The sequence below is a fragment of the Tinamus guttatus genome, unplaced genomic scaffold (genome assembly GCF_059628265.1).
Source record: "Tinamus guttatus ecotype Peru unplaced genomic scaffold, ASM5962826v1 Tinamus_guttatus_pri_ptg001208l, whole genome shotgun sequence".
Taxonomy (NCBI): Eukaryota; Metazoa; Chordata; class Aves; order Tinamiformes; family Tinamidae; genus Tinamus; species Tinamus guttatus.
The window spans coordinates 3,146-14,427 of NW_028289742.1; the positions used below are offsets into that span (position 1 = coordinate 3,146).

Sequence of the window (11,282 nt, forward strand, 5' to 3'; positions counted from 1 at the left end):
GTCCCCAAATCCCCCCAAACGGCCCCAAAACCGCCCACCCCCCCACGCAGCGCACGCTCGGCGCCGGGGCGGGTCAAATCCTGCGTTTTAATCGTTTCCCTCCCAGATTCATTGCGATTTTTTACACAGCGGTGGAGCCCCCCGCCCCCCCCCCCCCCCGGCAGCGACTCGCGTTTCCCACGGGGCAAAACGGGGGGAGGGGGTAGATTTGGGGGGGGGGGGCAGAACACAGGGCTGGGGGGGGAATAAGCATCACCCATCAGCGCGTCGCCCCTTTAAGAGCGGGCGGGCGCTGCGGGCGGGTCAGCCAATCAGCAGCGCCCCCGCGGGCCGGGGACCAATGAGGCGCCCCCTGCTGCGGGGCTGGCTTAAAGGGGCAACGGCGCCGCGCGGGGGGGGGGGGGAAGGGGCACCCCCCCCGCTGTTTTTTTTTGTGTTTTCGTGGGTTTTTGTGTTTCAGTCGTCGTCGAAGTTCTGGCTCAGCAGGAAGTTGGCCGCCAGGTTCTCGTTCTTCTCGCAGGCGAAGTAGGCCTGGATGACGAGGCTCTCGGGGAAGCCCAGCGCCTTCAGCTGCGGGCGGCCGTTCACCCTGAGCCCTACTGAGGGCCGAGGGCGCCGCGCCCCTTCCTTTACTCAGGGCCTTATTCCCGCCCGTGAACTCTGCTGGCAGCTGTTAACCCTGGAACCTAATGTCAGCCCTGAGGGGCAGTCCTCCCATGGGGGTTGCAAGGGAGCTGCTGTTTGGGTGCCCCCCGCCCCGTCGCCACCCCCTCCACGCGGTGTTCACTCTGGCCCCTACAGATGGTTACAAGGTAGCAGCCCATCCCCACGACAGCCCCGTTCACCCTCGTACCTAATAACCCCCGGCGTCAGACACCACCGTGTCCGCGTGTGAGCGTGCCCGCCGGCGTTAACCCTGGCCCCTAGTGACGGCGCGGCCGCCCTTACCCTCTCTACGGCTTCTGTCCGCCAGCGTTCACCCTGGCCCCTAGTGACGGCGCGGCCGCCCTTACCCTCTCTACGGCTTCTGCCCGCCGGCGTTCACCCTGGCCCCTAGTGATGGCGCGGTCGCCCTTACCCTCTCTATGGCTTCTGCCCGCCGGCGTTCACCCTGGCCCCTAGTGACGGCGCGGCCGCCCTTACCCTCTCTATGGCTTCTTTCTCCTGCGGCGTCACCTGGATGTAGTTCATGTGCGGGGCCTCGTCGCCGATGGCGCCCGCGTCGCCCTCCAGCTCGCCCAGCTCGCCCAGCGGCTCGTTGAGCATCTGGATGAACTGCTCCTGGTGCTGGCTGATCTGCTGCAGCAGCTGCGGGTTCTCCTGGCCCAGCTGCTGCAGCAGCGCCGGCAGCAGCGCCGGGTTCTGCTGGATCACCTGCCGCATGTTCTGGAACTGCGGCTGCTCCCGCAGGAACTCCAGGGGGTTCTCCCCTGCGGGGGGGCGGGGCGTCACGGCAGGCCACGCCTCCTCGGGGGCGGGGACAAGGCCAGGCCCGCCCCCCCAAGGGGAGGGGGCGGCTCAAAGGGAAGCGCTGAGGGCTCTTGGGGGGGAGGAGCCTGCTAGGCCACACCTCCATAAGGGAATGGCATTCCCAAGCCACGCCCCCCACACCCACTCTATAGACACCCTCCTTAAGCCACGCCCACTACAGGGATTATCCTAAGCCACGCCCCCAACACCCACTCCATGGTTATACATACCCTCTTTAAGCCACGCCCACTGCAGGGATGATCCTAAGCCACGCCCCCCACACCCACCCCATGGTTATAGACACTCTCCTTAAGCCACGCCCACTGCAGGGATGATCCTAAGCCACGCCCCAAAGGGGAGGAGCCCACAACCCCCCCCCCATAATAGCAACCCCATATAAGGAGTTAACCCCCATGCGTTCCCCTGGGGGAGGAGCCAGACACCCCCCAGGGGAGGAGTCAAGCCAAGCTACACCCCGAGTTCTGCTAAGCCACGCCCACGAGGGGGAGGAGCCCTCAAGCCACACCCCCCACCCCCCTCTGCACCAAGCAGCCTATATAAGAAAGTACAACCCCCCCCCGCAGTGCTCTGGGGGAGGAGCCTGCCCAGGCCACACCCACTGGGGGCGGATCCCATCACAACCCCCTCCCCAGGGGGCGGAGCCCTCCCTGGCCCCGCCCCTGGCACCTTCAGCAGGGGGCGGCTCCGTGGGGGGGCTCTCCTGCACGGGCGCCCGCTCGGGCTCGGGGCTGCCGGGGATGCCCTGCGGGGGGGGGGACACGGACGTCACTGCGGGGTGTCCCCGTGGTCCGTGGTGTCCCCGTGTCCCCCCGGTGTCCCTGCAGTGTCCCCACGGTGTCCCCATGTCCCCGCAGTGTCCCCGCGGTGTCCCCGTGGTGTCCCCTGTCCCTCACCGTGAGCAGGTACTCCACAGCACGGTGCGGGTTGTTGTAGCTGGTGTCCCCCCGCCCTGCTGTGTCCCTGCAGTGTCCCCGCAGTGTCCCCGTGTCCCCATGTCCCCGTCGTGTCCCCGTGTACCCGCAGTGTCCCCGCGGTGTCCCCTCACCGTGAGCAGGTACTCCACGGCGCGGTGCGGGTTGTTGTAGCTGGCGTGTCCCCATGTCCCCATGTCCCCGCAGTGTCCCCGCAGTGTCCCCGCAGTGTCCCCATGTCCCTCACCGTGAGCAGGTACTCCACGGCGCGGTTCAGGTTGTTGTAGCTGCCCTGTCCCCATGTCCCCATGTCCCCGCCGTGTCCCCATGTCCCCGCAGTGTCCCCACGGTGTCCCCATGTCCCCTCACCGTGAGCAGGTACTCCACGGCGCGGTGCGGGTTGTTGTAGCTGGTGTGTCCCCCCGTCCCGCAGTGTCCCTGCAGTGTCCCCATGTCCCCGTGTCCCCGCAGTGTCCCCGCGGTGTCCCCATGTCCCCTCACCGTGAGCAGGTACTCCACGGCGCGGTGCGGGTTGTTGTAGCTGGCGTGTCCCTCCACCCCGCAGTGTCCCCATGTCCCCGCGGTGTCCCCGCGGTGTCCCCATGTCCCCACAGTGTCCCCATGTCCCTCACCGTGAGCAGGTACTCCACGGCGCGGTGCGGGTTGTTGTAGCTGGCCCGCAGCGCGGCCACCACGCGCTCCCGCTCGTAGCCCATGGACATGATCTCGGCCACCATCGTCTCGTACTCGGAGCCCGTCACTGCCGGAAGGGGGGGTCACGACGGCGTCACCCCCGACCCCAGAGACCCCCCACCTTGTCCCATGGGGACCCCCCCGCTAGGGACCCCCTCCCCTTCCTGCCCCCAGCCCCCATCTCCCTCCCCTTCCCCAGATGCCCCCCAATCCAGGGAGACCCCCCCAATCCCACCCCATCCCCCCAATCCTGCCCCATTCCCCCTTGATCCCGCCCCATTCCGTCTCTGTCCCATTTCTCCCCGATCCTGCCCCATTCCCATTTTCCCCCACTCCGATCCCACCCCATTCCTGCTCCATTCCCCCCCATTCCCGCCTGTTCCCATGCTGTTCCTGCCCCATTCCCCCCCACTCCGTTCCCCCCCCTTCCCTCTGTTCTTGCCCCATTCCCCACTCCATTCCCCCCCGCTCCCACCCCATTCCCACCCCGTTCCCACCCCATTCCCACCCCGTTCCCCCCTCATTCCCACCCCATTCCCACCCCGTTCCTGCCCCATTCCCCCCTCGTTCCCGTCACATTCCAGCCCCGTCCCCCCCTCATTCCCACCCCATTCCTGCCCCGTTCCCCCCTCATTCCCCCCCCGTTCCTCCCTCCTTCCTGCCCCGTTCCCCCCTCATTCCCGCCCCATCCCCCCCTCATTCCCGCCCCGTTCCCCCCCCATTCCCCCCTCATTCCCGCCCCATTCCCCCCATTCCACCCACCGAGGGTGGAGGCGGCGTCGGCCGAGCGCCCCGCGCTACCTGGGGGGGGGGGAACAGAGCTGCGGGCGCAAGAGAGAGACGTGGCGGGGGGGGCACCGGGGGGGGGCAAATGTGACCCCCAATTACCCCCCCAAACCAGCACCCCCGGGGCAGGGGGGCAAATGTGACCCCCAATTACCCCCCCAAACTGTGTGCCCAACTGCCCCCAATCCTGTGCCCCCAATTGCCCCCAATTACCCCCAACCACGTGTCCCCCACAATTGCCCCCCCAAACTGTGTGCCAAATTGCCCCCCAATTGTGTCCCCTCCAAATGCCCCCCAAAACTGTGTGTCCCCCCAATTGCCCCCCAATCCTGTGCCCCCCAATCGCGTGCCCTCCCAATTGCCCCCCAAACTGTGTGCCCCCCTGAATTGCCCCCCAAGCACGTGTCCCCCCCAATTGTCCCCCCAAACTGTGTGCCCAATTGCCCTTCAATCGCATGCCCTCCAATTGCCCCCCAAACTGTGTCCCCAATTGTCCCCCCAAACTGTGTCCCCCCCAATTGCCCCCCTGAATTGCCCCCAATCACGTGTCCCCCCCAATTGCCCCCCAAACTGTGTGCCCAATTGCCCCCCAATCGCATGTCCCCCCCCAGTTGCCCCCCAATCACGTGTCCTCCCAATTGCCACCCCAATCATGTGCCCCCCAATCACATGCCCCCCCCAATTACCCCCCAATAACATGCCCCCCCCAGTTGCCCCCCAATTGCCCCCCCCAGTTGTCCCCCAATCACGTGTCCTCCCAATTGCCCCCCCCAGTTGCCCCCCAATCCTGTGCCCCCCCCTCAATTGCCCCCCCCCCTTACCCCGCCGGCGGCTCCGGGGGGGTCGTGGCCGGGGGGTCCTGGGGCGGTTTCTCCTCGCTGGGGGGGGCGGCGGGGGGCGGCGGCGGCGGGGGGGCGGCCTCGGCGGCCGGGGGGGGCCCGGGGGCCGGCGCAGGCTCCGCCCCCTCGGGGGGGGCCGCGGGGGGGGCGGCGCCGCCCGGGGGGGCCGCAGCGGCCTTGGCCTGGGGGGGGGAGACAGCGGTGAGGGGGGTGACAATGGGGGGCGACAATGGGGGGTGACAACGGGGGGTGACAACGGGGGGTGACAATGGGGGGGTGACAATGGGGGGTGACAATGGGGGGCCGGGGGTGACAACGGGGGGGCGACAATGGGGGGGCGACAATGGGGGGCGATGACAACATCTGACAGGTAGTGACAATAGCAGGTAGGGGGTGACAATGGGGACAAGAGGTGATGACGGGGCTGCCAGGGTGACAATGGGGGGGTGACAATGCGGGGGCGATGACATCGGACACGTAGTGACAATAGCGGGTAGGGGGTGGCAATGGGGGTGGGGATCATGACGGGGGGCAGCGGTGGCCATGGGGGGTGGCCATGGGGCTGCGGGGGTGACAACGCGGGAGAACGGGTGACAATGAGGGTGACAATGGAAATAATAACGAGAGGGGTGACAACGTGGGACAGGGGTGACGCTGGGGGTGACGATGAGAGGGGTGACAATGGAGAGCAAGGGGTGGCATCGGGGGTGGCAATAGGAGGGGTGACAATGCAGGGTGATACTGGGAGTGATGATAAGAGGGGTGACAATAGAGAACAACGAATAATGATGAACATGACAATGGAGCACAAGAGATGACATCGGGCTGGCGCTGGCGGCGGTGACGATGGAGGGCAGGGGGTGACACCAGGGCCACACTGGGGGTGACAATGGAGTGCAGGGGGTGATAATGGCGGGCAGGGGGTGACACTGGAGGGCAGGGGGTGACAATGGCGGACAGGGGTGACACCAGGGGTGACGCCGGGGTGACAATGGCGGGCAGGGGGTGACAATGGTGGACAGGGGTGACACCGGGGGTGACAATGGCGGGCAGGGGGTGACAATGGAGTGCAGGGGGTGACAATGGCGGACAGGGGTGACACCAGGGGTGACGCCGGGGTGACAATGGCGGGCAGGGGGTGACAATGGCGGACAGGGGTGACACCGGGGGTGACAATGGCAGGCAGGGGGTGACACTGGAGGGCAGGGGGTGACAATGGCGGGCAGGGGGTGACAATGGAGTGCAGGGGGTGACAATGGCGGGCAGGGGGTGACGCTGGAGGGCAGGGGGTGACAATGGCGGGCAGGGGTGACACCGGGGGTGACCCGGGGGTGACGCCGGTGGCGGGCGCACCTTGGTGACCATGACCACCACGAAGTTGCGCTCGTCGATGCGGTAGTCGCGGATGGGGACGTCGTCGCTCAGGATCTTCCCCGCGTAGATCAGCTTCTGGCCGCACACCGGGAACGCGTCCCGGCCCTTGGCCGCCTCGATCTTCTCCTTGAGCGCCCGCACCTGGGGGCACCGGGAACGATCCCGACGGGAAGGAGCCCACAGGGAACGATCCCGACGGGAAGGAGCCCAATGGGAATGACCCCAACGGGAATGATCCCAACAGGAGCGACCCCACCGGGAATGATCCCGACGGGAGCGACCCCCTGGGAATGATCCCGACGGGAATGATCCCAACAGGAATGATCCCGACGGGAATGATCCCAATGGGAATGATCCCACCGGGAATGGTCCCACAGGGAATGACCCACTGGGAGCGACCCGCTGGGAATGATCCCATCAGGAATGATCCCAACGGGAATGCCCCCCCCCACCCCGGGAGCGACCCCCCAGGAATGACCCCCCCGGGAATGATCCCACAGGGAATGACCCCTCCCAGGAGCAACCCACCGGGAATGACCCCCCCGGGAATGATCCCACCAGGAATGACACCCCCACAGGGAGCAACCTCCACCGGGAATGACCCCCACTGCGCAGAGTGCCGGGAGCGACACCCCCGGGAATGACCCACCGGGAATGACCCCCCCCAGGAATGACCCCCCCAGGAGCGACCCCCCGGGAATGACCCCCCGGGAATGACCCCCCGGGAATGAACCCCCCTGCACGGAACACCGGGACGGACCCCCCCCCAGGACTGACCCCCCCCGCGGTGCAGGAGCCCCCCCGCACAGAGCAGCCCCCCCGCGATGCTGCCCCCCCCCCGCACAAACCGCCCTATGGGGGGGGGGGGATTCCCAGGCCCCCCCCCGCGGGCTCCGCTGGGGGCGGGGCGCAAGAGCCCAAGGGGGCGGGGCGAAACCGCAACCCCCCCCCCTCCCCCCCACCAACGCCATTACGGGAGCCCCCCCCCCCGTGTCCCGCCGCACCGGGAGCCTCTGCGGCCCCCCCGCCGTGACCGGAACCGCCCGGTGTCCCCCGTGTCCCCCCATAACGGGACCCGGTGTCCCCATAAAACAGGAGCCGCCGTCGGTGTCCCCCGTGTCCCCCCATAACGGGACCGGTGTCCCCCATAACGGGAGCCGCCCCGGTGTCCCCCCTGTCCCCCCCCCATAACGAGACCCGGTGTCCCCGGCCGCACCGGGAGGCGCCTCGGTCCCCCGTGTCCCCCTTCGGCCCCGGGAGCCGCCCCGATGCCCCGTGTCCCTCCGCGCGCCCCGTCCCGCCCGGCGCCCCCGTGTCCCCCCTCGCGCCCCGTCCCGCCGGCTCCCCCGTGTCCCTCCGCGCGCCCCGTCCCGCCCGGCTCCCCCGTGTCCCTCCGTGCGCCCCGTCCCGCCCGGCTCCCCCGTGTCCCCCCTCGCGCCCCGTCCCCCCGTGTCCCTCCGCGCGCCCCGTCCCGCGCGCCCCCCTAACGCCCTCCGCGCCGGTGCCCCCCCCCCCGCCCGGCGCCGCCCGGTGCCGCCGCCGCCCCCCCCGCACCGTCTCGTGCGGCTCCATGCGGATCTTGAACGTCTGCTGCTGCAGCGTCTTGAGCGTCACCGTCACGGCCATGGCGGCTGCCACCGCGCGCGCGACGTGCAACTCACGCCGCCGCCATCTTGTGCGCGCCGCGCCGCTTCCGCCGGAACCGCCGCCCTCCCCCGCGCGCGCGCGCACGTGACGGCGTCACGTGGGCGCGCCCGCACAAAATGGCGGCGCCGCGCGGAACATGGCGCGAAGGGACGAACGAGGCTGAATCGAGTTTTTAGGGTTGTTATTTTGTTGTTTTTTTCACGTTCTGGTCTTGTGTTTCGGGGTTATTTCGTCTTTTTCACCGTACATTCACGTGCGCCCCCTCCCCGCCCCCCCCCCCCGCGGCCATTCCTGAGTCAGCCCCGGCCGCCCCCCCCCCCCCCCCCCCCGGGAGAACGGGGGAGGGGGGGTCGTTAACGGCGGGGGGGGGGGGACCCCGGTGACAGGGACACGTGACGGGGGGGGGACACAGGGGGACAACAGCCATTAAAAAAAAAAAAAAAAAAAATGCAGAGTCCCGTCTCATAGAGACATTACGGGGGGCGCCCCCCCTCACAGCTCGTCCCGGAGGGCCGCCCCCCCCTCGTCGTCCTTGTCGCCGGCCTCGTCCTCGTCGTCGTCGTCCTCCTCGTCGCCGTCGTCGCCCTCGTCGTCCTCGTCCTCCTTGCGCTTCCGGTCCTCCTCCTCCTGCTGCCGCCGCTGCTCCTCGTCCTGCTGCTCCTTCATCTTCCGCTCCGCGTCCTGGGGGGCCGCGGCGTCAGCCCCCCCCCCGCGGGGACCCCAAAAAGGGACCTGGGGGGGGCAGGGAGCCCCCTCCCCCCAACGACCCCAAAGGAAGGAGCAGGGACCCCCCCCCCCATAGAGAACCCAGGGGCCATGGGACCCCCCCCCCATAGAGAACCCAGGGGCCATGGGACCCCCCCCCCCCCATAGAGAACCCCATGGGACCCCCCCCCCAGAACCTGGGGGCCATGGGATTCCCCCCCATAAAGGACCCCGGGGGCCATGGGATTCCCCCCCCCATAGAGAAACTGAGGGCCATAGGACCCCCCCCCCCCCATAGAGAACTTGGGGGGCCATGGGACTACCCCCACCCTGATGCCCCCATAAGGAAACAGGGGGCTGCAGAGCCCCCCCCGCCGCAGACCTTGGTGCCACCCCCCATTCTGGAACTAGGGGGTCACTGGGACCCCCCCCAGAACAGGTCACAGAACCCCCCCACCTTGATGCCCCCCATGAGGAAATGGGGGTTGCAGAGATTCCCCCCCTACATCTAAGGGGTCACTGAGACCCCCCCATAGATAACCTGGGGGGGGATCATTGCCCCCCAACTTTGATGCCCCCCAAACCAGGGGGTCACAGGACACCCCTGTATCTTGGCCCCCCCATAGACCCAGGGCTCAGTGAGACCCCCCCCCGGGGGGGTCCCGGCGCCCCTCACCTTGGTGGCCCCCCAGGTCTCGTTGCCGACCTCCTCCGCCAGCTTCTCGTCATCCGTGAGCAGGAAGTTGTCGAAGATGGTGCCCGATTTCACCTGCCGCCACAGCCGGGGGGTCACGGACCCCAAACGGCCCCGGGGGGGTCCCCGAATCCCCCCCCGACCCCACGCACCTGCCACAGGTCGAGGCCCAGCACCCCGAAGCTGTCGTAGGCGTAGAGCGCCGGGTCGGGCCGGTACTCGGGGTTCTCGATCTCGGGGTGCACCCACTTGCCCTTGTAGTCGGGGTTGTCGATCTGCCGCGGCCGCCACTCGCCCTGGGGGGGACACGGGGGGTGTGAGGGGGCCGCACCCCCCCCCCACGGTGACACGGGTGACACGGTGCCAGCCGCGTCCCCTCACCTTGTACTCGGGGTTCTGGATGACGGGCGGCTCCCACTCGCCGTCCATCTCCTCGTCCCAGTCCTCCGGCTTCTTGGCGTCGGGGTCCGGGATGTGCTCGGGTTTGTCCCAGTCCTGCGGGGACGCGGACGTGACGCGAAGGGGTCGGTGCCACCCGCCCCCGTCCCCGCGGCGTCCCCGCCGCGCACCTCGGGCTTGGTGTCCTCGGGGTCGTCGATCTTGGCGCGCTCGTCCCAGTCGTCGGGTTTCTTGGCCGCCGGGTCCTTGATCTTCTTGGGGGGCAGGAAGTCCCAGTCGTCCTCGAGGCCGCCGCTCTCCACGCGGCTGTTGTCGATCTTCACCTCGTAGGTGTTGTCGGGGCGCACGATGAGGGTGTACAGGTGCGTGAACTCGTCGTCCTGCGGGTGACAACACCGTGAGCGCCGGCGGTGACACGCGGGGACGGGGACAGCCGGGGTGCCACCCACCTTGCAGCGGATGTCCTTGTTGATGAGCACGTTCTTGCCCTTGTAGTTGAAGATCACGTGGACCTTCTTGGTGCCGGGGCCGCAGATATCGGGGCCTGCGGCGGAGCCACGAGCGTCACCCGGTGCCCCCGGTGTCACCCGCCGTCCCCGGTACCGGCGCACGCACCGAACATGATGTTGTACTCGGAGTCCCCGTGCATGTCGGCCTGCTCCAGCGCCGCCGGGAAGAGCTTCACGTAGCCGCCGCCGCAGTCGATGCTCTGCTCGTGCTTCACGGTGAACTGCAGCACCAGCGTCTTGCCGCGGTTGCTGAAGGGCTCGAAGCGCGCCGACAGCGCGTAGAAGCGCGCGTCCTGGCTGGTCTGGATGCCTGCGGGGAGCCGCGTGAGCCGCGGGGCCGCACGGCGCTCCCGGCGCCGCGGGGCCCGTTTTACCTTTGTCCTTGTCGGCGTCGCCGTAGAACTTGCCGGCGCTCAGCACGAACTTGCCGTAGTCGGGTTTGTGCTTGGATTCCACCCAGCGGCCGCTCCAGGCGTCTGGGGACGGGAGCGTCACCGCGAGGCCGCCCCCGTGGGTGACCCCGGAAGGGCCGCGCGCGGTTCCGGGACGGGGGCACATCCGGCACGTGGGGCAGCGCCGGGGGGGATCCGGGTTTCCAGGGGGGAGGCGGGACCGGACAGACCCCCCCCCCCCACCTTGGGGATGGGGCAGGATGGGGGGGTCCCCGCGCAGCCCCCCCCCCCGCAGCCTCCGCCTGCACCAGCCGGGAATCCGACGGGATCCTCCCGCCCCCGGCAGCTTCCTGCTCCCGGGATCCGCCGCATCCGCCATCCCGGGGAATCCCGGGGGAGGGGGGAGAACCCCCGGGGGGAGCCCCCGGCCCCGGGGGGGGGGGTGGTTCTTCCATCCCCCCCCCCCCCCAACATCCTCCCCACGACCCCAGCCCCCCCCCCCCCAACCCGGGGGGACCCTCAGGCCCTGCCCCCCCCCCCAATCCCCCCTCCCTCCCAGGCCCCGCAGCCCCCCCCGCAGCCCCCGATGCCCCCCGGCCCGCGACACCCCCAGGCCCCGCGTGTCCCCCCGAGGCCCCGCGCGTCCCCTCGAGGCCCCCTCACCTCCATCGCGGAACTCCTCCCGGAAGTACTCGGTGGGCTCGGCCGCGGCGAGCGCCAGGAGGGCGCCGAGCAGGACGGCGGCGCCGAGGGGACTCATGTCGCCGGGTGTCGCACGGAGGCGCCTGGCCCTTTAAGACACTCGTCCCCGCGCGGCCCGGCGGCGCCCACACACTGCGGCG

General features: G+C 69.3%; 2 protein-coding genes across 2 annotated transcripts; both read right to left on the minus strand.

Annotated features, from left to right (window-relative positions):
• Nucleotides 1–453: 453 nt before the first annotated feature.
• Nucleotides 454–7,779, minus strand: RAD23A (RAD23 nucleotide excision repair protein A). Its single transcript, XM_088538820.1, has 8 exons — nucleotides 7,649–7,779; nucleotides 6,074–6,235; nucleotides 4,703–4,902; nucleotides 3,858–3,916; nucleotides 3,035–3,162; nucleotides 2,158–2,233; nucleotides 1,144–1,430; nucleotides 454–570 (listed from the first exon to the last, which is right to left on the minus strand). Exons 1-8 carry the CDS (start codon nucleotides 7,718–7,720, stop codon nucleotides 457–459), a joined length of 1,098 nt encoding a protein of 365 aa, XP_088394946.1. The 5' UTR covers nucleotides 7,721–7,779; the 3' UTR covers nucleotides 454–456.
• A 397-nt stretch (nucleotides 7,780–8,176) lies between these two features.
• CALR (calreticulin) lies at nucleotides 8,177–11,203 on the minus strand. Its single transcript, XM_088538822.1, has 9 exons — nucleotides 11,104–11,203; nucleotides 10,423–10,524; nucleotides 10,155–10,358; nucleotides 9,989–10,083; nucleotides 9,710–9,919; nucleotides 9,522–9,635; nucleotides 9,293–9,436; nucleotides 9,123–9,215; nucleotides 8,177–8,422 (listed from the first exon to the last, which is right to left on the minus strand). Exons 1-9 carry the CDS (start codon nucleotides 11,198–11,200, stop codon nucleotides 8,234–8,236), a joined length of 1,248 nt encoding a protein of 415 aa, XP_088394948.1. The 5' UTR covers nucleotides 11,201–11,203; the 3' UTR covers nucleotides 8,177–8,233.
• Between the last annotated feature and the right edge of the window lie 79 nt (nucleotides 11,204–11,282).

Bases quoted from the DNA above. Each gene is read 5' to 3' on its own strand.
- RAD23A (XM_088538820.1), bottom strand. From the start codon at position 7,720: ATGGCCGTGACGGTGACGCTCAAGACGCTGCAGCAGCAGACGTTCAAG. The intron at 2,234-3,034 runs GTGAGGGACATG...CCCCCCCCGCAG, and splicing joins CCGTGGAGTACCTGCTCACG to GGCATCCCCGGCAGCCCCGA. The intron at 571-1,143 runs GTAAGGGCGGCC...GGCCGCCCGCAG, and splicing joins AGAAAGAAGCCATAGAGAGG to CTGAAGGCGCTGGGCTTCCC.
- CALR (XM_088538822.1), bottom strand. From the start codon at position 11,200: ATGAGTCCCCTCGGCGCCGCCGTCCTGCTCGGCGCCCTCCTGGCGCTC. The intron at 10,525-11,103 runs GTGAGGGGGCCT...TCCCGTCCCCAG, and splicing joins GGAGGAGTTCCGCGATGGAG to ACGCCTGGAGCGGCCGCTGG. The intron at 9,920-9,988 runs GTGGGTGGCACC...TGTCACCCGCAG, and splicing joins ACAAGGACATCCGCTGCAAG to GACGACGAGTTCACGCACCT.